Raw genomic sequence first — 25,264 nt, 5'->3', positions numbered from 1 at the left:
TTTTCAGAGCAGAAAGTCCGACCTTGCAGGACCCCTGAGGGAGGCCATTAACAAGTATCACAGAAGGGGCAGCTTGAAACAACAGAAAAGTGATCTCATTGGTGCAGAGGCCGGAAGTCCCAAATCCAGGGGTTGGCAGGCTTGGTCCCTCCCTGGAGGCTCAGAGGGAAATCTGTTCCATGTTCTCCAGCTGCTGGCGGTGGCTGGCAATCCTTGGCGTCCCATGGCACGGAGCTGCATCACGCGTCTCTGCCTCTGTCTTCACAGGGCCTCCTTCCTTATGCACACCTGAGTCCAAATTCCCTCTTTTTCTAAGGTCACGCGCCACTCCAGCCTGACCTCCATAATTCCACCTGCAAAGACCCTATTTCCAAATAGAGCCGCCTTCGCAGGGGCTGGGGATCAGGACGACAACGCACTTTTTGGAGGACAGCTTTCACCCTGTAACAGGCCCCCAAGCCCCAGGCAAACCGGGGCAGTTGGTCACCCTACCCCCACTGAGTCCTGTAGTGACATAGCTCCCACTCATGATACTCAGGTACCATCGCTTAGGTCAGTGGTTGTGAAAATGTGGTCCCTGAACCACCACCAGCCGCAGCCGCCCTGGAACTTGCCGGAAATCGAGGCGTCTTCGCAGAATCAGAAACTCTGGGGGCGAGCACCCCCCCCATGCCCCCGGCTGTTCTCCCCAGCCCCCCAGGCTCTGGAGCTTGTCAGAGTTTTGAGAACCAGCGGCCAGCAGATGAGCTGCCCCTGCAGGCATCGCGGGGGAGTCGGTGGCCAACTTGGAGCTGCTCCCACCATTTTACAACTTCACGCGATGCTCCAGTTACAGGCACAGAAAAAGTGGTGCCTCTGAATGATGTCTGCTGCGGGATAATAAAAATCCACACGTCAGAGCCGAGGAATGTAACCTTTCCAGCTGCACCAGCTGTCAACACCAGGCTGGCCCTCTGCTTAAGCCTTTTAGGGTAAAGTTCAGGACATGTCAACCTCATGGCCATACCACACACCAAAGCCAGAGATTACCGTGTGGCTGGACTTGGATTCTTTGCTGATCTGATAAAGATGGGAGCAGGGGAGGGATTACAAGAGAACACCAGGAGCCAGCAGCTCACGCAGAAGGCGGCTCTCCCTGTGGGAGCAGGGCTGTTTGGTTTTTGGAAGTAATAAAGCAAAGCTCTGCCCGGGCCTTTCTTGAGCAGCAGCAAGAACTGGGTGAAAGGGCTTGATGGCCAAGGTCATAGTACTTCCAGAAGCCTATGCTCTTTGAGAAAATGTGTACCTTAAAAGGACAGGCCAGGAGTCCCCTGGTGGCTCAGTGGGGGATAAGGATCTGGTGCCATCCCTGCTGCAGTGCGAGTTTGCTGGGTGGGTTCAACCCCTAGCCTGAGACCTTGTGTGTGCTGTGGGCGAGGATAAGAAAAAGAAAGAAGGGATAAGCCAAGGCCCTTTTCTAGGCTGTCATGGGACATGGGCGCTGGAGGGGACTTCGAGTGTGAGGTGTCCTCAGAGGAAGGACCGAGGTCCCTGCTCAGTCCAAGGGGACAAGCTGTCTGCCCTGTGATGTGTACACGGCTTTGGAACCGGCCAGGGTTTTCACACTAGGGGCCATTACGACGACCCCTGGCCAAGGGAGTTTTCTAGATAAAGGAATCAAGACCAGAGGCTCTAAGGGAGGGGCCCGAGGACACACATTAGCTGCGGCCTTGGGATCACAACTGCTAGGTTCGGAGTCTTAGTCTGCTGTTCCACCTGGGCTTCCCCGTGGGTACTGGGGGTCAGACTCACGGCTGTGTTCACACGTGGTGTCCTGCAAACAATGGTGAACTAGGCGCTTGGGGCTCCCTCTGGAAACAGGTGCCTCCTCTGAAAACGGATGCTCTCGGCCCCTCCACATCTCCGCAGCCCTGACTTCAGAGCAGGCTTCCCTGGCCATCCTAGGAAGCTGTCAACGGTACGGAAAGGCAAGGATGGGAACACAGACATTCTACTCAACGTAAAGGGCTTTTTTTTGCTTCAGGTAAAACTTTCCCCTGTTGGGGAGGCGAAGGAGCAAACGGCGGGGCATCTTCTGAGACTGCTCCTGAGGGCATCCTGGTTTTCTGCTGGCACAGCCGTGGTGGCGGCCTCTGTTATCTGCACAGCAGTCTCGGTGACCTGGGGTAATGAGGGCGGCCCGGAGGCCTCCTGCCTGCGTGCCTCTCCCCGGGGAGCCGGAGCTATTTCTTGGGAGTCCAGACTTCTCCAGGGCTTGTTAAACCTTGTTTCCATTTAGACGAAGATCTAAAAGGCAGTGGCATCTTCTGGGTCCTTGGACTTCCTGTTAATCAGGAGCCTGGAGGCCGAGGCTGACGATGCTACTGGCCACCAGGTGGTACTGCTCCTTCCTTGTTAGGAGCCGATGAGGGGGGACCCAAGGTTCGACAAAGGCCATCCCAGGGCAGCGTGTGGATGGTGAGTGGTTTCAGCCCCGTGGCAGCGGACACAGGTCCAATTCCAAGGAAGCTGCCTAGAGGCCACCCCTCGGAAGGGCTCCGATAAGCATCCATTCAACAGCTACTGCACAGGCCCTGGAGGGTCACCGCTGTCTCCAGCCGGGGCTCTTAAGTGTCATAACCTGCAGAGCCTGGCAGTTCCCTGGAAAACCCCACCCGCAAGGCTTATCTTTGTTTGCCCTGCCTTTCCCTGGCGGCGTTCGTCAAAAACAACCAGTGGTTGGGAGTTCCCACTGTGGCACAGCAGAAAGGAATCTGACTATGAATCATGAGGTTGCAAGTTTGAAACCTGGCCTCGCTCAGTGGGTTAAGGATCCAGCGTTGTTGTGAGCTGTGGCATAGGTCACAGACGTGGCTTGGATCCTGCATGGCTGTGGCTGGCAGCTATGGCTCCGATTGGACCCCTAGCCTGGGAACCTCCATATGCTGTGGGTGTGGCCCTAAAAAGCAAACAAACAAAAAAAACAGTGATGATTTATTTGACAAACTAACAAAAAAGCTTTTTTCTAAAAAAAAAGCAAAAACAAAAACAGAGCTGGAAAATGAGCTGCCTGGGGATCCGAGTTGGCACAATTCCTATTAAAGGATTTAAAGCAAAGGGGTCACATAAAACAATTTATTTTAAACAAGCTGACTTGGGCTGCAGTGTAGATGGTTTGGAGGGCAGGCTTTTAAAAAGAGACTGGTATGCAGTGAAGACGGGGAAAGGTGGGCAACATATAAGATTTTTGAAGGCAAGGCCCTTAGAATTTGTTGGCTGGATGGGAAGGGGCATGAAGGCAAAGGGAGAGAAGAGCTCCTAGCTTCGGGACTGAGCAGGTAATGGTGCCATTTCTTGAAACAGGGGTCAGGGAGGCCATGGTTTTAGGGAAAATCAAGAATTCAATTTTGGGCATGATACACTTGAGATGCCTATGAGACATCGAAGACCAGATCAGCCCACAGGGGTCAGGGTGGGAGGAACGAATTTCGGCCAAGGAAGGAGAGAAGGAGGAAGGGCCCACTGACAGGTTAGGTAGGACGAAAGAGCCAAGGAGCCAAAGGCAGCCAACGGGGAGCTGGGAGGCCCAGAGGGCAGAGACAGGCCTTTCGAAGAGAAGTCGCCAACGGTTGGCAACGCTGCTGGAGGGTCAAGAGACCAGGAAAGACCCACGGGACTAGTTGACAAGGTGACGAGCGATGACACGGTGGGGAGACACGAGACACGGCAGAGCGGAGAGGGCCGAGAATGAACGGGCAGTTTAGTTCCCGCAAAATCCCATCACACTCAGTTTAACTTGTCAGGCAACTTTCGAGTCTGTCTTGATTAGGAGCTGGATACACACCTTGTTTCGTATCTGGGCGGACTGTACTTGAAGGAATCTAAGGCTGCCTATGTCCCACCAGGTGCCGAAGTGAGGAGAGGTCTTAGGAGTGATGAAATGCGGTGTCAAATACCATTCGGGTCAAACCCGGCGGTTTCGAGAATTTCTTCAGAAGCTCAGGTGACACATCATTAGCAGGGTGGCGCAGGAGTCACAGGGGAGACGTGAAGCAAACCCGGACAGGAACTGCTGCTCACCGGCCATCACCACGTCCAGGTAACAGGTTTCTGTCACTGCAGGTCCCTGCTGCAACGCCACACGCGGAACACAGCCTAAGCTCAACCCATCAAATAATCAAATCGACTGCCTTGTGGATGGGGTCACCATGCTGGGAGGCAGGACCGACCAACTGTGTGGCAGTGAAGGGTCAAGGTGCGACGGCAGCTCTGCAGAGCGCAGAGTTCTGCTGTGTTCATGGCACTGGCAACAGGGTCCAGCACACAGCAGGTGCTGGGAAAATATCCGAGTGAATGGCTGAACTCTTCCATGTCAAGGTGCTCCAGGCCACTGCCAAAGCGGAGAGCCAGGCCTGGAGGACACCCCGTGAGAGCTGAACTCCAGCTGCCGGTACCAATGCTGCTCCAAGATTCCAGTTACACAGATAACTTTACAGATGACAAAGGGTGCCTGTGTGAGCTGGATCCAGGTGTTAGGTAGTCCCATCCAGTGGGCACTAACATATAATATTAGGCCTGTTAATAAGTAATGATACCGGAGTTCCCGTCGTGGCGCAGTGGTTAACGAATCCGACTAGGAACCGTGAGGTTGCGGGTTCGATCCCTCGCCTTGCTCCATGGGTTAAAGATCCGGCATTGCCGTGAGCTGTGGTGTAGGTTGCAGATGAGGCTCGAATCCCACATTGCTGTGGCCCTGGTGTAGGCCGGTGGCCACAGCCCCGATCCAACCCCTAGCCTGGGAACCTCCATATGCTGCGGAAGCAGCCCTAGAAAAGGCAAAAAGAAAAAAAAAAGTAATGATAACATATTGCTAATATTTATATTTTTTTTGTCTTTTTGCCTTTTTCTGGGGCCACACCTGAGGCATGTGGAGGTTCCCAGGCTAGGGGTCGAATCGGAGCTGTAGCCACTGGCCTAAGTCAGAGCCACAGCAACTCGGGATCCGAGCTGCATCTGCAACCAACCTAACAGCTCACGACAATGCTGGATCCTTAACCCACTGAGAAAGGCCAGGGACCGAACCCGCAACCTCGTGGTTGCTAGTTGGATTCGTTAACCACCGAGCCATGACGGAACTCCCCAAATTTATTTTTATTTAAAGAGCGGGGAAAGAGTGGGTGGAGGTTTTCTAAGGCTCAAATTTCACTCTGGAATAATGAGACAAAAACACTTTAAAAATCCCAAATAATGGCATATTCTAAAAATAGGATTTTTGATTAAAAAAATCAGTTACTAAGCAAAATTATATTTTATCAATAGAGTAAATAACATTTCCTTAAATGGCTCTGCAAAATTTTAACTGGGATGGGGCATCATTGAAGAAACACTGCTCCGAGTTCTCTTGTGATGCAGAGGGTTAAGGATCTAGTGCTGTCACTGCACCGGCTCAGGTCACCGCTGTGACACGGGCTTGCTCCCTGGCTTGAGAACGTTCACATGCTGCAGGCAGGGTCATAAAAACAAATCAAAACACACGGCTCAACTTGAACTGACTCAGAGTCGAGGTGACGCCCACAGGCAATTTAAATCCTGTTTCTCCTTCAAAGCTGCTCCCAGCAGAGCGGGAGGTGCGTGGTCTGGGTCAGAGGGGGTTCCTGAAGCCAGACCCGGAACACTCACTGGGTAACCTTCCCGACCCTTGCAACCCCTGGAGGTGTGGGGGGATGAGAGGCCAATCTATTTTCTAGGTCTGATCCCGTCTGCAGCGGACACCACGCCATTAGCACAAGGAGGGCGGTGAGTGTCTCTTCAAGCCTCCTTTCTTCAGGGAGCCTGACAGACAAGCAGGAGGGTGACCGGAGGGCTCCAAGTAAGCCCCAGCCCTACCGGCACGAGGAGCCCAGCCAAGCCGGGGCCCTTGAGGGTGGAGGGGGGTGCTCCCCTCACAGCCCCCCGTCCCCAGGCCACTCGACTTTGCTGACAGAGACCCACCCAGACCCAGGCACTCTGACCCCACGGCCATGTGAGGGCCCTGCTCGCCTCTACCTGTGGCCACGTCCCCCACCAGTTCCTGGAACCTTCTCGAACTGGGAAAAGAAGCCCTCAGGTGGACAGGTTTTCTTCCTTAAAAGCCACACTGAGGAGTTCCCGTCGTGGCGCAGTGGTTGACGAATCCGACTAGGAACCATGAGCTTGCGGGTTCGGTCCCTGCCCTTGCTCCGTGGGTTAAGGATCCGGCATTGCCGTGAGCTGTGGTGTAGGTTACAGACTCGGCTTGGATCCCGCGTTGCTGTGGCTCTGGCGTAGGCCAGTGGCTACAGCTCCGATTCGACCCCTAGCCTGGGAACCTCCATATGCCGTGGGAGCGGCCCAAGAAATGGCAAAAAGACAAAAAAAAAAAAAAAAGCCACACTGAGCAGCATAAGGATTAAGGTTTGCAGCTATTTTATTTACAAGTATACATTTAACACAATGAAATAAACACTGATATATCGAAGCCTAGTTAATAGTAGTGTAACAATATGTATCATTTTGATGATTACATTATTTTAAACAACAAACTACACTGAAAAATTAATGCAATAAAATTCTTGGTCATAATATTATTAAGAAATACAATATATAAATTGAAAATATGATTGCTTAAAATTTGAAAATGGAAGTGAACTCATTTGGACAGAGTCAGAGTTTAACATAATCTGAAAGGGGGGTGGTGGGGGAAAAGCTCTGACCCAAATGAAATCTTTCAGGTTAACAGAAGAGAAATGGAGCAGAGTTTATCTTGAAGGACAAGGACGGTTTGCTTCCTCAGGCGGGAGAGTCCCAGTGTCCTCGGTTCTGTGCAGGCTCACATCACCGAGCAGGACGACTTGCCTTGTGAAGCAGCGCCATCGATTTTTTCTGCCTCCAAAATTATCCTTCTAAAGACATCAACAGCAGTCTGAAAACAAAGCGAAAGCCAGGACGGTGTCAGGCAGAGGGCAGGGCTCTGATGACACCGACCAGGACGGCCCACCGCCTCCTGCCCGGGAGGGTCGGGGTGCAGGCTGAGGAGCGGGCCCAGAGCTGCCGAGCCGTCCCCACTTCCCGTACCGCCGCCCGCATCCCCACCTGACCTGAGACCGCCAAACTGGCCTCAAAGCACGCTCTGGACCCCCATTCCCATCAGTCACGACAGGAAGCCCCAGGAGCCGCCACCCCCCCCACCTGCTCCGGTTGCACTTGCGCCCACGCCTCTCTCCACGGGGCCTCGGGATGCTCAGGGTCCCACGTCAGCAGCCCCGCCCCCGGGCTCATGCCCCTGGTGTCCGGGGACCTAAAGCAGGGCTGGGGCTCTTCGCGCGTCACCCCCCCACCCCAGGGCCACCTCCTTGAAACCTCAGCTTTGGCCGTCGGATGACACAGATCCCCTCCGTCCCCTCGGCCGGCCTCCTCTCGCCACCTACAAACCCTCCTCCTTCCGAGCAGCACCTCTGCCTCCCCGCCACCCGCCGCTCCCTGGCCTCTCACACCCGTGACCTGCCCTCTCTGAGCCGCAGGAGAAGCCGCCGTCACTAGGGCAGAAAGGCCGCACTCAGCCGGACGTCAGCCCCTGTCCTTAGAAACGGCCACTGGGATGACCATCCAAATGCCCCCCAGGTGCCTCGATTTCGGCGCCCCCAGGTCACGGCCCCCCACGCCCAGCTCCCCCCTCGCTGTCTCCGTATCCTGCACGCGACAGGCCTCAGCCCCACGGCAACCTGCTTCCCTGATCCAAGCCCGTCTTCCCTGCCCGGAAGCGCTTCTCGTCCTCACCCGCCTTCGGGGCCAGCGTGGACTCTGCAGCCCCCGCCCTCCGACCCCTCCCCCGCCTGCCTGCTGCCCGCCAGCCCCGCGCAGCCTCCTCTCGCTACCTCCAGGACCCAGAACCCAAAGGGGACCGACCCGCTGCAGCGCCACAACCACAGGTCCCCCGTCTGGTCCCTCCCCCTGGTGAAGGTTTCCTGCCTCTTCCTTCCACCAGGTTTTCTAAACCGCTCCCCAGGCTCACACTCGAGGGGCTGAAGCCGTGCTCGTCAAAGACGCTCACACTCCACCCGCAAAGGACCAGCCCCGAGAACCCGGGCTCAGCTACTCTGTTCCTGCCTTCCCGCTGCATGAATGAGGCGCCCCTCGTTCAGCCAGAGCCGGCCCCAGGCCCGCCTCTCTCGTCTGATCAGGGCCACTGGCGTCTCTCTTTCCTCGAGAAGCTGAAATAGAGTTTGTGAAGGCCCCGCCCAGCAAATGAGCCAGACCTGCAGACACGTCCCCCAGGGTCATTTTCACTCCTGTGTACTTTGTTATCCACAGATGTGACAGGACTCTACCGAGGACAGTGTGTTTTAAAATACAGGATTTCTGGGAAGTAACAGAAAGCTACACTTGAAAATTTATCAGTAAGAAATTTCAGTTCACGCAGATTGGTTTCTGATCACGTGACCACTGACGTGTCTCTCTGAACTGTAAACACTCGCTAAGCTTGCAGTGTGCGTGTGGATTAGAATCACTTACACGTGTTGTGTAAGGACTCCATCAGATCACTTGGAGTCCTCCCCGCTAGGCTTAGGATCCAATTCGCTTCGGCGCAGTCAAAGACAAGGTGAGTAGAAGAGACACGCCCAAGAGCTGAGACGTCTCCAGCACATTTAAGATAACTGATCAGGACGCTGCTTTCCCAGGATTTGCGTGTCATCATTGTACTTGCCTAATTTGCGTACAAGAATCTTTTTGCCTTAGAAGATTGTCACATCCAATAAGTATCTGCTGATTTGCTGAAGAAGCTAGAGCAACAAAGACAAAGGGCATCGGGATCATCTGATCCTCAAGCTGCTCTGGCTGAAGATGCCTGAGGCTACCATGCTGCACCCCGCCTTCTTTCGGAGTTTTGGCTAATATCAGGTAAATGTGTTAAATTTATCAAAACTTTGAAAGATTTATAGCAGTTGGAATGTTTTCATTTTAATTTAGGACAATTCATCTTTTATCTGGGTATTCAAAAAGCAGCATACTACCTTCTAAAGGAAGCTAAAAGTTTGTGGAATAAATCTATCCAGAACCACATTAGCAACCTTAAGCTACAGTAAAACAAACGAGAGAGAGAGGCCTGTATCCTGCGACCACATGGTACTTTAGTACCACACCTTAAACCACGACAGGTCACCTTCAAAAGGTAAATGAACCTGAGAACACGCCTGACCTAAAAGATACTAATAAAGCAACTGCCAGTCACAGACCAGTAACGCACTCACGGCGAGCATGAGCTCGCTCGCTCTCACACACGCACACTGCGCAGGGGCTGTGTGGACCCACACCAACAGCGAAACAGCGCTGCCGCCGACGCCTATGTCATCTAAAATCAAATAAAAGCACTGCTTTACGATCCTCACATTTTCACCAAAGAGAAACCAGAGCAAAGGGAGCAAACAGAACTAAAAATCGCTTGGCGCCATTCCACTGCACTCCTCCACCTCAAAAATGTTTTTAAATTGAGACACATGATAGGAGTTCCCGTGGTGGCGCAGGGGAAATGAGTCTGACTAGCATCCGTGAGGATGCAGGTTTGATCCCTGGCCTCGATCAGAGGGTCAGGGATCCGGCATTGCCGTGAGCTGTGGCGTAATCGCAGATGAGGCTCGGATCCCATGTTGCCGTGAGCTGTGGCGTAGGTCGGCAGCTGCTGCTCTGATTCGACCCCTAACCTGGGAACTTGCATACGCCGAGGGTGCAGCCCTAAAGAGCAAAAGCAAAAACAAAATACACAACTGCAGTTAAACTGACGCCTGACATATATTAGGTGCATGATGACTCGATACATGTACATACTATGAAATGGTCCCCACAGTGAGTCTGGTCACACATGGTGACAAACGTTCTGGTGCCGAGAACGCTTAAGACCTGCCTTTGTTCTTAGCCAGCCTCCAATACACAGCCCTGCGAATGAGTCGTCAGGCTGCACATCTCAAGCCCAGGACCTACTGACTTGATGCACGGAGTCTGTACCTTTGACCCACCTTCAAATTTTTATTATGCAAATTTCACATACAGAGAAAAATGGGGACAGCCGTACAGTAACCCCCGAGGCCCTGCTCTCTGAATCCCATTCGAAACTACGCTGAGGACATTATGGAACCTGGTGCCCTAAATACTCTGCCTTCCTTTCCTAAGTATCAGGATACTCTCTTCACAACCCCACACCATCACTGCACCTAAACACTGAATGCGATTTCCCAAATGTATCCAGAACATAATTCAATCTCCCCACTTGACCGAAAATGTTTTTTACATGAGGGACTTTAGCACCGGATTCCAGTTAAGGTTCACACACAGACTTGTGAACACAGAACCGTCTCCACCCCTCCCGCAAGGACACGTGAATCTCTATTAGTCTCTGGTCGCAAGGCCCTCTCTTCCCATCCGTCAGAAAGCCTGCTGGAGAGGAGACGACCAAATCTGGGTTAAACCGAAGTTCATACGTCACACCATAAGCAGTGCCCAGGGATCTCAGAAGAGTTATTTTTTAGCTCTTTGGATCTTAAACATCTCACTTCCAGAATCAGCCAGTTCACTCCGATGATCTTAAGGACAGACCCGCCTCATAAACGTCTGATTTCATTCAGTTCTGCAGCATGGGCAGCCCTCGCACCCTTACCTCCTGCGATCCCCGCTCTCACTCTGCACTCAGCGACTAAAGGGATGCAGGTCCATCTCTTGCTCTGTGGCACCTGGGAACTGACCGCACAGATTTACCATCCCTCACCTGGGGACATGGGGACAAATGGATCTGCCCATCACTGGGTTTGATGGCGCTCCTTCCAGATACAAACCCCCTGTGCGGACATCATGGAGAACACGAGGTCAAACCTAAGAACGCGTGTTTTCAAAGGTATTTCCCTCACTGTGCATTACTTTCTGCTTTGCCTACAGACATTCTAGGTCCCGCATAAGCAGAATACTGACTGACCTAAAGCATCACTAGTATCCTCCTAAGGCAACCCGAGGGCTGGGCGGCAGGAACGGCGGGAGGATGAAGGTGGAGCGGGCGTGGTGAGGGCGGCGGGCACCCGGGCAACACTCACGACGAGGAACCCGGGCTCGTGATGCAAGCGTTTTTAAAATATACTACCTACACCTCAATACAATCATAATAATAAAAAAAAGTACCTGATTTTCTTTAGCAGAAGATTCCAAAAAAGCTGCATTCCAAGATTCTGCTAACGCTTTCCCTTCTTCATAACTGATCACCCTAAAGGAAGGAGAACATCTCACTTCAAGGACTCGGCTCTTTATTACATCAAACACCTGTGACTTGACTTGGGACACAGGCTCCACTTTCGCCAGTTTCTTACGAGGCAGAAGCAAGCTCTGCTCAAGGCTATCCTGCAGGACGTAGGGCAGAGGAGCGGTTTCGTTACCCCTGAGCTGGGGAACAGAGCAGACGCCGCCCCACGGGGTTACCTGCGCTCCAGCAAGAGCTCTGGAAGTTCGGGGAACAGGCCCCGGGCACTCTGGTACCCGTCACAATTGACTCTTTCATGGTCAGCGAGGCACCCAGAGACGGGCATCTCTGAAAGGGCCACAGCTGAGCCCTGCTGTGCACGGGCTGTGGGCACTCGGCCAGCGGCTCTCTTCCTCCCGAGATGCTCGGCTCCAGGGAATGGGGCCCCTGCCTCCTTGTCCATCGCTCTGAGCCCTAAGCCTGGCACTCTCCGAAACTATCTGTTGAATAAAATGAGTGCTACCATTGTCTTTTCAGAATCTGCGTTATGCAAAATGGTACAAGAATCCAAAGACAACTGTCTATCGTGCTTGCTCTTTTTTAGAGGAAACCCTTTCCAAGGTGTGTGAGATCTTCACTGAAGTTCTGCTTCTGCTCCGCACAAACACCGCCCCATTTTGGAACCCCCAAACACAGATATGCTACCACTAAAAATATTCTTGCTTTAAGAACATTAATTAAAAACGGAACTTCGGTGACTAAGTCATCTTAGACCTGACTTTATAAATCAGTAATTATTTAGAAGCTACCTACCTTTCCATATGTAGGTCTTTCTTATTCCCGACCAACATAATAGGTATTCTATTAATACAAGGGGAAAAAAAGCCAAAGGACACAGATCAGTGCCTGATTTGATTGTTCCCGAGATACTGTTCTGAGTACATCTATCAAACGAGCGAAACCGTTATTACTTACTGCACTTTCCCCACCATATCCAACAATTTGCCATGGATGACTTTAATCACTTCAAAACTATAAAACAAAAAGCATGAAATTAGACACTCATTTTAGTGATGCTTTAAAGCGTCTGTTATGTCACGTGTATAGTGGGAAAAACCGAAACTGTCAGACTCACTGTTTTCCTATAAACCGAACACAAGCAATTCCTTTACTGTCTCTCACCACTCTTTCCCTCGCGTGTGTATTCGACACTCAGCACCCTTACTGACACTACTCCAAGTGGAGCAGGGGCGATATTCAAATAGGAAAGTCTAGGCTGAGTGAATCTCTGAATAAACATTCGTAGACCGTTCCCAAACGCGAAGGCTCTACGCACACGCGGTCTGTGCTCCATACTGACACGGTGAAAACAGACCCAGAGTAAATCAAGGAGTGCGTTTTCCGTGTCAATTAGCAGCCAAGCTCAGACGGCGTTCGCGCATTACCTATGCAGGCAGCCTGAGGCAAGAGGCAGAGGTTTCCTGCCGTCAGTGTGAGAACACCTTCTGGGATCGTCTTCCCCCTTAACGACCTGCTTGCTGCACCAGACAACCCCTCGAAATCATGCAAGTCCAGCTGTAGGTACCAGCAAGGACAGCGTCATCCCTTGGAGGGCTGATGCTACCTATGCCCAGCAAGTACACTCAGGCAAGCAGGAGAAGGGAGTCTTACCTTTTGATTGATGTAACAGAATACACGAGGATATAACCGTTAATATCTATGGAGTATGTCTGAGGGAAGATGGAATATTCATCCTGTGGAAGAAACACGATCACATGTGAGCAGAGTGTTCACAGAGCATAACCAGTACCCTTTGCCCCAAGTTTCTCACGTGTCACCTCATCAAAGAACTCAAAGCAAACAAAAAGTAGATTAATACCTTCTTTAGAAACATAGCCCATACACCCAAGATTGATTAAAGACTGGTTTGGGGGCAATCGTAGGCTTTAAGCCAGTACAGAAGAGTGACTCTGGCTAGTCTCAGACTCCGGAGGGAAGGCTACTGTCCGCAGTAGCTCCTGGAGGGACGGAGGGATGACAAGACCACAGGCTCCGTGGTCTTGGACCAAGGGAAAAGCACCATCGCATCTCTTGGAGGTGACAGTCCAGTGTCTCTTAGCCCTCACAGGAGATGCACAAGGGCTCCGGGTTTGGTCCATCAATCTGTATTTCCTGCACTGAGCCATGAGGGCCTAGCCCCAGTCACTGTTGGGTTGCCACGAGCATTTGAAGAGGAGGAGAGAAGAGAAACAAGACACTAGACTCAGGCAGTAGACTCAGGCTTCTTAGGATCAAACCAACTATTTATTGAGCAACTTTAGGGATTAAAAAGAAAGGTATCCATGATGCAACAGCATATGAGTACCAGTTTTATACAGCTTTATGAAAAACCCCGCTGCTTTAGATACAGAATTATTACAGCATATAGAAATTTCTAATGTCAATGCAGTATTCAAGAGTGCCCCTGTGTGGTACACGCCTTTCACCCTCAGCTGAAACATAACTGTTAACATACCACACATCCCAAGTGCTATTAGAGAAAAATTACGGCAAAGCCACCACCATCATGTAACCGTCCCTGTTAACTCTGCAATTCCAGTATGGTTATGCTGACTCGGAATCGCTGCCCTAAGTGTCTTAAAAAAAAAAAAAAAATCAAAGAAAAGTTTTTACTATCAGCTTTGCTATTATACATTATTAACGAGATGACAGCATTTCAATATCACAGATCTTACTACACATGCAAACTAAAACTTTTGGTTTCAGTACTAGTACAACTTTCATTAAGCTGAATCCATTTAAGTGTTGATGATGAAAAACAAAGCCTTAACAGAATGACATCTTTTCACCCAGATTAAATAACAAAATTCCAGGAGTTCCAGTCGTGGCTCAGTGGTTAACAAATCCGACTAGGAACCATGAGGTTACGGGTTCGATCCCTGGCCTCACTCAGTGGGTTAAGGATCCGGTGTTGCCGTGAGTTGTGGTGTAGGCTGCAGATGCGGCTCGAATCTGGCGTTGCCATGGCGTAGGCTGGCAGCTCCAGCTCTGATTGGACCCCCGGCCTGGGAACTTCCATATGCTGCAGGTGCAGCCCTAAACAAAACAAAACAAAACAAAACAAAAAAGAGGCACAGTGTAAAATACAACTAGTTAGAAAGTAAAATGGAGGAAAAAGACCCTCAACTGTAATAACAACCAAAAAGAACAAAACTCCTAGGAATAAACCTAAGAAAATAAAAGTAGATGATCCATCTGAAGATAATCTTAAAATACGCCCAAGAAAGAAAAGACTTAAATCAGTGGAAGTGTCCTGCACGCAGTTTCCAGCAAGAATACGCAGAGTCATAGGGGTATCCATTAATTAATCCTAAATCAATACACACATATAATACACTCCTGATAAAAAGCATGCTTTCTGAGAAAAAAACAGCAATTGCAGAGGCAGGTGGGTGGAAACCACAAACCTATGGTAATGAAAATAGAGCAGCACTGGCTCATGATGGAGCAGACTGGGAAATCTACAGAGACCCAAACGGATAGGGCCATCAGGCATATGATGATACTGACATTTCAAATCAGTAAGGATAAAAAGTAACCCTCAACAAAGTGTAGAGGGAACAAATGCAGAGCCATCGGGGCTAAGTGGATAAGCCAGATCTCCAGCTCACACCTTAGCAAAAACGTACTGCAGAGGAATCAAAGAGTTGAAGATGAAAGCTGGAACTAGGTACACAGTAGATGAAAGATTTTTAAAAAGCTAGTATCGGTTAAAAAGAGAAATAAATTCAACAATATGAAAATGAAGAAAGTACTTCATGGCTGAAAATCTTCCAAACAAAAACCATGAACAAAAGACAGACTGAAAATAAAACAAAAACTTGTGGCTCCATCACATACAAAATGCTAATTCTCTTCGCATATTAAAGGGTCTTTTTTTTTTTTCATTTAAAAAACATTTTATTTAAAGGGTCTTTCAAATCAACAAAGACCATCCTCCAAATAAACAGGGTGGAGTCTAGGAACAGAGAGAAAATTCACAGAAAAGAAACTCTGTCCTCAAACATAGGAAAATGTGGTCAGCTTCCTTTGCAAGAAGAAAATACTTATTAAATGACACTGAGATACTATTTTTCCACCCAGCAGACTGGCATGTATCAGAAAACCTGGTACCACACTGTGCTGGCCAGGGAGTCAGGAAGCAGGCACTCCTGTTCACTGCTGCCAAGAATGCGGCCCTATGATCCAGGAATCCCACACCCAGGAAGCCTTCCTCCATACACCCATCTGTCTCAGATGACACCAGATACGGACTGCACTCTGCACTGCTGGTGGTGACATGACAGGAAATGACCTGACTGCTGATCAATAGGCAAATTACAATGTATCCAAACAGGGCTATTAAGCAGCCACCGGGGAAAAGGTCTAGGTACCCATGGAGCTGGAGAGACCTGTTAACTTGAAACTGCATCTACATGTTCATATATAAACTAGCTTGGAAGTGTTTATTAGAAACTGAAAACGGCTTACTGTTGGTGGAGTGGAGCTAGAAGAGCTAGAGTGGGAAAGATTCAATTTTTTTTTACTATTTACCTTTTTGTGTTATTTGTATTTCTCTAACGTGTATTTCCTTCCTCCCTCCCTCCCTTCCTTCATCTTTTTAGGGTTGCACCCATGGCATATGGAAGTGCCTAGGCTATGGGCTGAACTGGAGCTACAGCCGCTGGCCTACACCACGGCCACAGCCACACCAGATCTGAGCTGCATCTGTGACCTACATCACAGCTCTCGGCAACACTGGATCCTTAACCCACTGAGCGAGGCCAGGGATCGAACCTGTGTCCTCATGGTTACTAGCTGGGTTCGTTACCACTGAACCGTGATGGGAATTCCTATTATTTTTCTTTAAACATGAAAAAAACAAAAACAAAAAATCCCACTTGTTTTTTTTAAAGATGGAATTTGACATTACAAAATCGACTGTCTCTGACTCACGTATTATTGAATTTATTTCAATTAGGCCAAAACGAACTATTTCCCTCGAACTAAAAATAGTCAACTTGTATTCAACTATGTCCACGATCATCCCTAGCTGGGCAATTAAACCAGCTTTATAACACAAGCTATTAAATAAACAACTTGTTACCACATATTGTTATATAGCAACGCATCACACGCAGTTCTGCTCCTCGAATGTGTAAGCTAGGGAACACACCGAGCACAGCCCACTTCCAGTGAAACTGCCAATCACCTCCCTCACCACCGGCGGTCCCAGCCCCAGCCCTGGCCCAGCCCATATGAAACCAATTTAAAAGCAGTTCTTGGAGCAGTAAATGTGTCCTCTCAGCCTCTTTCTCCAGAGAGAGGGCAGGACCCAGGATGAGGCAAGGCCCCTGGGGCATCACGCTGAACGGTAGAGACCTAAGCATAACCTTTCCCTTACTGTGAACACAGCCTTTAGGAACTATTATGCAATGAGAACAATTATTCAAGGTAGTTAAGTTCGAACATATTTTGTGCAAAAATTCTCTTAAGTATTCTCCTTTTTCCTCTTCCTTTTTGGGGCTGCACCTGTAGCACACGGAAGTTCCCAGGCCAGGGGCTGAATCAAAGCTACAGCTGCCAGCCTACACCACCACAAGATCCGAGCCACATCTGGGACCTACACCACAGCTCATGGCAATGCCGGATCCTTCACCACCCCCCCTTCCCGAGTCAGGCCAGGGGTTGAACCTGCATCCTCATGGATACTAGTCAGGTTCTTACCAGCTGAGCCACAGTGGGAACTGCTCTCTAAACATTCTTATCCGGTGGTTCCAAAACCCAAGGGAGCCGGACAGCAGAGCCAGGACCTAACCTATGCTCGTGCCTACCTCACACGGCTCACTCGCTCCGAGAGCTCCCACCCGGGGGGCGGGGGGTGTCACTCCTCGAGTGACTCTGTCATTCAGACGCTTACAGCTGGGTGATGTCCACGTGCACGTTTATGCTTTAGAGCAAAGCAGACCCTCAGAGGAGCACACCTTCTGTTTGGGTAAGGAGGTCAACAGAAAGAATTTTCTCTCCAGAGAAATGTTTCCAGGAACAGTCTCCGAGCGCGAGGGACTCCCGCACGGCTCCCACTCCAGCTGTGGACATCGATGAGCTTCGGGGCTCGGCCCCGGCTCCAGCCGCAGGGCAGCAAAGAGGAGCAAATTCTCTCCAAGCTCATAAACCTCCTCGAAAGCACGTCACAATCATCACCATTCTACAGATGAAAACTTCTTGAGGCACAGAAAAGTTCATGAACTTTCTCAAGCTCCCGGAGTTAGTATGAAAAGCTAGGATTCAAATGCAGGCCGTGTGACTCCGAACAGCCACAAAATACTGGTTCTTCTTCTGCCCTATTGCACAATCTATTTCTACAGCTAAGTGAAAATTAAAAGCCAAGATATAAAAGCAAACTGCAGTCTTGATCACGTCAGAGGCCGTATTTCTTCACCCAGGACACGCGCAGGTCACACCTGTTGTTGCAGCATAATTATTACCAGTGTCCCCCTTCCTCTCAGAAGCGTCTTGTTCGAGGTAATAATTACACTCGCACCTGAACTATGAAAAGCGCCGACACTAAGACTCCAGAACGAGGTTCTACCCAAGACAAGCCTCTAAGATCAGCTGCTTCGTCTGTGTCGCTGGTCACGAATGGAGCCTTCTGCTGTTTCCCTTGTTCCTACAGGCTCCCGTTCTGTTGGTGGACGGCCACCCCAGAGGGCAAAGCCCCAGGATGGCTGAGAACCACCATGAGGCCTGAGGTCAAAGCGCAGCATGACCACTGCGGACGAGAGTGTGTGCGGTGAGTTGAGCTACATGGCACAGCTCCGCGGCACACACATTTGATTTTTATTTGAAGCTTCTAGAATTGGAAACTCCAGGGTTCCTCCAGGCCTGAAACAACTCAGTATAGCTCTGTTTTTTGCTTCACTAGGGGGCTTACACGTTCCTCTATGTTCACTTCCAAACACAAGGCAGAGGGAGTTCATTCCAAACCCGTAGGACAGGTCCATCTTTCTAGGTCTATCCCGGTTTCCTCAGGTTCCAGAAACGGCCTCCACTCAACCTGGCAGACCAGATGACGCGACACTCACCCTCCTGCTAGCCTGGTTCCTGGTCGGACTGTAAGATGCACAGGGAGGAGGTAGAAACTGCCATCCCAGCTTCTGAATTACACGCCCCACCTCTGGGGAACAGCAATTGATTCAGCCTAAACAAAATGGCTTCTAGAAAAAGCGGGACTGGGTGACATGGTAATGGGGAAAATGAACCGTCAAAGGGTTTTCTTTGCTCCCTCAAGTTCTCTTCATGTTTTTCACCCTCTGCTTCCAGTCATCTGCTCTGGCGATCCGTTCCCCACCTCACTGTCACATAACCCACGTATATCTTTTTTTTTTTTTTTGGGTTCCTTACCTTTGGCAATTACCCACTGTCTAGCAAATCAAACTGACACTCCTTCATCTAGTAATTATTTAATACATCCATACGACCAGCTTGTTTAAAGGCAAGAAAAGCACTAATGTGACTCACTGATATGGAATTACCATTTAGAAAACCAGAAAACCACTACTCTGTAACAAACATAAACCTTCGCAATGTTATGATGAATAGGTTTAAAACAATTCTCAAGCAGAAAAACAAGTTATTTGAAGAACTTCCATAAATATCTTAGAAAAGACAAAGTAGCCTGATGATATCCACACATGCATAAGCCACAGGGGGTTTTCCTGGTCCTGTGTTTAAGCATCAGTGGCAGGGCCAGGACATCAGATACAGGACGCCCTAAATGGGATTCTTTTTTTTTTTTTTTTTTGTGGGGGCCCATGGCATAAGGAAGTTCCTGGGCCAGGAGTCAAACCCACACCACAATGGTGACCTGAGCTGCTGCAGTGACAACACCTGATCCTTAACCCACTCTGCCACCTGAGAACTCCTGGGGTTCTGACATCCTTACCTGCCCAGCTGTGTCTACAAGTTGAAGATGATATTCTTGTCCATTTACTGTGATCAATTTTGTGAAAGCTACAGTGAAAAAGGAATGAAATAATTGTTAGCTTAAAAAACTTTAGATCACTTAAAGCTCTAACAATGACAACCAATTAAGCAGAGACCTTAATAAGCTCATAAAAAGGTCCCGCAAAACAAAGAATATGAGTTTATGGATATTCCCCCCTACTTCCGTCATCATCATCATCATTTTCCCCTGGCCAGAGATCAGATCCGAGCTGCAGTTATGACTTAAGCCACAGCTGCAGCAACGCCTGATCCTTAACCCACTGTGCCATGCTGGGGATTGAACCTGCGCCCCAGGGCCCCAGAGATACCCCAACCCCGTTGCATCACAGCGGGAACCCCCCTGCTTCCATTACCTAAGAAACAGTGACTGACAGAACCAATGTCAGGTAAGTCCTGAACCTTTTTCAAAGAAAGTCAAACGAGGCAACAATCTATACCTTACAAAAGTAATGTGAATGCTCTATTTGTGGGCAGTCTTTCCTTTTGTGAAAAAGTGAATTACATAAAGTCTAAGGTCTAGAATGAACCAAGAGCACACAACTTTTCATTAATTTATAGCAAGACTGGTGTCAGCACAAAGAGCTAATATTAACTGAAGTGCTACGAACTTTCAGTACATACAGAATTTAACACTTTTATTGAGAGATAAAACTGCAACAGTACAGATAGATGTTCTGTGTGAAGCCTTCATTCCCACTTAGCTTTAGGATGCAAGCAACCTGTCACAACTTATTCAAGGTGGAAAACTCAGACTCAAATCACTTCTGGAAAATCCAGAATTCTAAAGAGACAGGACTTCAAACAAATAGAGATGAGAGAATGATTAAGAGTAACAGGATATTAAAAAGCAACCATCTGGAACCCTGATAACTACATGGAACCGATTTTTTCCACAAACCCCGTCCCAGCCATCTTGACTCACAAGGAGTCTTCCCAGCTGACCACTGGGCTTGACCGGCTCCAGGCAACAGGATCGAGCCCTTGCACTGCTGAGAGGGGGCCCACTGAGTGCCACAGCCAAGAGAGAAAGCAGAAAGAGACAAGTGAAAATTATGAGAGAGCCATGATGAGCAGCAAGAGGCGCTCTTACCCGAGCGACGGTTTTCACCAGGAGAGAAAGGACGGCGGGAGGAGAGGCGGTCACCAGAGACCACACTTTGCTGCTGCAAAAAGCACGGTGAGTGAAAACCCCAGACCAGCCCCTCAGGCCAACTGCTACCTGTACATCCTCCTCCTGTCCTTTCTGGAAATCGTCACTGAAGGGACTAGTCAAACTAGACAAAAACCCAATCAGAATAGACCAAGACAGGGAGTACCCTATATAACCTGCTTCATCATTTCTAAGGAAGACTTCTACTGTATCCCCCCGACACTGTAACAGCCCCGAACGTGGGGTGCATCGCCTGCTGACTGTGCTTTTGGTTCCCGTGGGCAAAGGGCAAGGGGGCAGCCGTGGTTCTGGCGTGAAAACCTGCCCACTGACGCCTCGGTCAGGGGACATCCAAAAGTGGATCTTAGACTCAAAATGACCTAAGAAACGCTGGTGAATGATGAAGCCGTTATGAAGCACAATGTAATTATTATGAAGTGTTGTTAAAACAAAACGCTCATTCACTCCAGCACTATTTCTTGAGGGCCTCTCATTAGCACCAGCACTGTTCTAGACGCTACAGTCTTGGACCTCAGTGCGCTGACATCCCCGTAAAGGAAGGCAGACACAGACGGACAGAGTCAGGTAGCTTCTCTATGAGAAGCACCCAGGCAGAGGCTTAACAGCAAGTGAAAGCTCAGCAAGGAAAAAAAGTAAGAAAGTCGCGGCAGCTCAGACCGACTGGTGGGTAGTAGGTACCTAAACCAGGGAAGGGGCAGAAGGCCTTAGAGAACAGGGGGAGGACTGCGGGCTCTCATTCAGAGTACGATGGGAAAGCTACGGCTTTTGAGCAGGGGACTAACCTGATCTGATTTATATTTTAAAAACCTCACTCTGGCTAAGCTGTGAATGACAGAAATGGACCAGACGGATGAGAAACACCGATGGGAGCCCACACACAACCGAGCGGCCCCAGAAACAACCGACAATCTACAGACGACAGGGGGCCCGGGCGAGAGGGGCGGGGGGAGGCGTGAGAACGGGGGATTCTGGACGCGTTTCAAAGGTAGAAGCAAGAGGATTTTCTGATTGGCCGGGAGGAGGTGTGCGAGAACGGAGGCCAGGAGGGCTCCCAAGCTTCTGGCCTGAGTGACTGGCTGAACGAGTGACCACCGATGGATACAGGGAGGGCCTGGAGGAGGAGCACAGGGAGGCCAGGGCCAGGGGCCAGGGGCCGGGCTCAGGACTGTCCAGGTGGAAAGCCTGTTCCGTACCTGAGGGGAAAGGAGGGCAGCTAAAGAAAAAAGCCCAGGGATCAGGGGAGAGGCGAGGCTGGGGCCGTGGTGAGACAAGCCAGCTCCCGCAGGAGGGCAGCATGCCAGGGCCCAGGCAGAGGCCGAGGGGCAGCCCGGGGGCACGGTGATGCCAGGGCACCCAGAAGGAGAAGACTCTGCCAAGGAGGCTGGGGAGGGACTGGCCAGTGAGGTGAGAGTAAAAAGGGGAAGGACATAAAAGAAGAAAGATATTCATAAACGTCTCGGTATTTCCTCGCACACAAAAAGGATGTCAACCCTCCCACACGGAGCAGAGCGACGAAACGGAAGACCCTCCATCTGCGGCGGGAAGGCCGCCTCGGCTGGGCCCCACGGGCGGAGGGAAGTGCAAGGCGAGCTCTGTCTGTCAGCCCCACAGCTGGATGGACGGACGGACGGACGGAGGGAGTCTCCTTCGGCCTCCCCGCCTCCTGGGGAAAGGGAAGGCTGGCCCTCTCCTGACCGCGCTTCCCTTCAACTCTCCCTCCCCGTCCCAACCGCTGGAGAAATGAATCCAATTTCCAAGCTAAAACCCTGACACTGCCGTAAGCAGAGTAACAGCCACTTACTAAGAAAGCCGAATAAGCCAGATAGTGAGTGATTTGTAAAACCGGATATTCACAAAATAAGATTTGTGTTACTAAAGTGTATTGAGAACTCCTAATTCATATCCTCCTGAGACGTCTACCCACCATGCAATGTAGCCAAACTCCCAATGAGAATTTCCCAACTTTTTTGGGGGCCTTTTTAGGGTCATACTGGAGGCATATGGAAGTTCCCAGGCTAGGGATCTAATGGGAGCTACAACCACTTGCCTACACCACAGCCACAGCAACGCGGGGTCAGAGCCTCACCTGCGACCTACACCAGAGCTCCCGGCAATGCTGGATCCTTAGCCCACTGTGCCTGGCCAGGGCTGGAACCCAAAACCTCATGGCTCCTAGCTGGATTCATTTCTGCTGCGCCACAACAGGAACTCCAAGAAGTACCCAACTTTCTGAGAGGAACTCTATTAATTCATCAACAGTGCTACCTTGAGATGGCAGAAACTGTAAATTGCTGCTATTCCTTCTTTAAATTACAAACTACCGCTAGTTAAATTTCATCCTATCAATTTAGTGTGCACTGAGTTGTTACAGTAACGCTACAGTATATAAGAAGGCACATTTGCATAAGCAGTATTTCGTCTAGAAATTTCCCCAAACTAGGAAGCATTATCATGGTTTTACTGATACTACCCGTGGCATATGGAGGTTCCCAGGCTAGAGGTTGAATTGGAGCTACAGCTGCTGGCCTACGCCACAGTCACAGCAACACGTGATGCCAGCATCTGCGACCTACACTGCAGCTCAGTGGCAAGACCGGATCCTTAACCCACTGAGCAGGGCCAGAGATTGAACCTGCAACCTCATGGATCCTAGTTGGGTTCGTTACCACTGAGCCATGAGGGGAACTCCTATTTTTCTATTTTAAAAGATGACATAGTCCTAGAAATTTTGCGGCGATACTTTATAGAGATGTATCATCTCTGAATGTTTGCTAGGAACCTTTCCTATATCATAAAGTTAAGTGTAAAATAAAGATTCCCAGATCTAAATAAGTCCTGTTTTTGTTTTTTTTTTTTTTAAACCAAAAAACCACCTGACCATTTGTTGCTAGAAACAAGTTTACGGTAACCACCGCTGTTCTGATTCCCTGTTGTTGCCGCACAATGGTTTTCCAGTGAACTGTGGGAGAAAGGGTGGAGGAGGGGTTTCTGCCCTGCGTTCGCCGGTCGGAAGCGGAAGCACGGTGAGCAGACATCTGCATATACCCAGAACTTTTGAGGGATTCACTTACTCTGACACTCATCTCTGCTCCCGCCTAAAGAGTCAACAAATGCTGTGAATTCATGACTATTGATCACTCAGTATTAGATAGGAAAATATTAAAAACTCATGTTTAATGATTAGAGATGATGCTGACAGCCTTCAAAGCAGGGTCCTATCATTTTGTTTTTGAGATAACATCCAGGTAAGAAAGTTGTACTTTCATTGGGCCCATTACTTACATATAAAGAAAATGTATATCAAACACCATGACTTTCCTTCCAACTCCATTTTATGTGGCACAAAGACACACAATTATAAAAACCACTTGTACGGGCAGAGTGTGCCACAAAAACTATCTTCTCCTGTTCTCTGAAGAAAATTCCCAAATGAGCCTTCTATCTTGAAGGACACAAAATCTGAAATTGCTACGCACAGCAAACATGAAGGGCGAGATCTCAGCTTTCTTATGTTCTTAGTCCACGGGCGAGACAGACACGCCTGTTCACGCAGCCCTCAAATTAGCCTCTCCTCACACCAGCGTACTACTCCGGGCCGGCCGAACACACCAACACGGGATGCACCAGGAGAAGGACTCCAGATACCGGCAGGGGTTACTTTCAAACACAGGTCTCCCCAGTTAGTTTAACAGCCAAGCGCTTTCCTCTCCTCCACCAGCGCCCTGGGACACGAAGGACAGCTGAATCTTTGAAGCCAGAGGCTGGCAAATTCTCTCTCAGGCTTTGTGGGCCACAAGGTCTCTGGGGCAACTACTCAAGAGCTGTGCTAGGGCAGAGCGGAGACAGCCACAGGCAATGCAGTGGACGCGGACGAGGGGGGCTGTGTTCTGATAAACTCTACGGATGCTGAAGTCTGAATTTCACAGAACACGCCTGTGTCACAAACATTTTTCTTCTTCCGACTCATTCAAATATTAAAAACATAAAAGCCCAGAGTTCCCGCTGTGGCACAACAGGATTGGAGGGCTGGGGCGCAGGTTCAATCCCCGGCCGGCACAGTGGGTTAAAGGATCCAGCTCTGTCACAGCAGCACTGTAGGTCGCGACTGTGGCTCAGATCTGATCCCTGGCCTGCGGACTTCATATGCCATGGGGTGGCCAAAAAAGACAACAAACAAAAAACCATGAAAACCATTCTTTGCTTTCGGGCCCATACAAAAAAGCAGGGGGACCTTTTTAACCTGTGGGCTGTCGTTTGTCTACCTCATGTCATAAGCCTCATGTTAAGTCTCTCTTTCACAAGCTTTGGGCAAGTCAAATCTATGAACTTAGCTGATAAAGTTCATGAACCTGCTGTCAGGTCTCGGCTTCATGTCCAATATGCCAACCAGGTTTCGACGAATCCCACATTTAACTCTGCATGCTCTGGTCATAACTCCTAGCTAAGTCCTGGTGTCAAGAACATAAGGGGACTGGCTCCAGAGCCTGCCTAGGGTTCCAAGGCCGCCTGGAACAAGACCAGCTTCCCTGGACGGACACACTTCACATTCTCTGCCACCATCGCGACCATTAAGACTCGTGTCCTAGTGTTTCCAAATCCTTCAGGAAGACTCTGGAGAGGATGAAGGCTGAAGCTTCTGCTGGTCTCTGGTGCTTGTTTCCGCACATGGCCTGAAATGCCAACAGGCTTTGGAGCCCACTTTTTTCCTCCCCCAGAATAGCTCATCTCACCACAGTCTTCTCTGGGTCTGCAGGGGAGGGGAGGTGGGGGAGGACTAGCGCTTCTAGAAGAGTAAGGTGCAAGCATCTGGTGTGTGTTTATATCCTCTCAAGCCT

At 49.8% G+C, this 25,264-nt stretch overlaps 1 protein-coding gene across 1 annotated transcript in view; it reads right to left on the bottom strand.

Annotated features, from left to right (window-relative positions):
- Positions 1–6,406: 6,406 nt before the first annotated feature.
- Positions 6,407–25,264, bottom strand: part of RHEB (Ras homolog, mTORC1 binding) — a 42,629-nt gene continuing 23,771 nt past the window's right edge. The window contains exons 3-8 of the mRNA XM_047762948.1: positions 19,197–19,264; positions 12,884–12,966; positions 12,188–12,244; positions 12,026–12,073; positions 11,158–11,239; positions 6,407–6,919 (exon numbers count right to left, since the gene is read on the bottom strand). Of these exons, the coding sequence (XP_047618904.1) occupies positions 6,827–6,919; positions 11,158–11,239; positions 12,026–12,073; positions 12,188–12,244; positions 12,884–12,966; positions 19,197–19,264 (431 nt within the window). The 3' untranslated portion in view covers positions 6,407–6,826. The remainder of the gene's footprint in view (positions 6,920–11,157; positions 11,240–12,025; positions 12,074–12,187; positions 12,245–12,883; positions 12,967–19,196; positions 19,265–25,264) is intronic.

Source organism: Phacochoerus africanus, chromosome 16, assembly GCF_016906955.1.
Source record: "Phacochoerus africanus isolate WHEZ1 chromosome 16, ROS_Pafr_v1, whole genome shotgun sequence".
Classification (NCBI taxonomy): Eukaryota; Metazoa; Chordata; class Mammalia; order Artiodactyla; family Suidae; genus Phacochoerus; species Phacochoerus africanus.
Note: the sequence above shows the minus strand (reverse complement) of the source record. Positions and strands in the feature narration are given on the sequence as shown.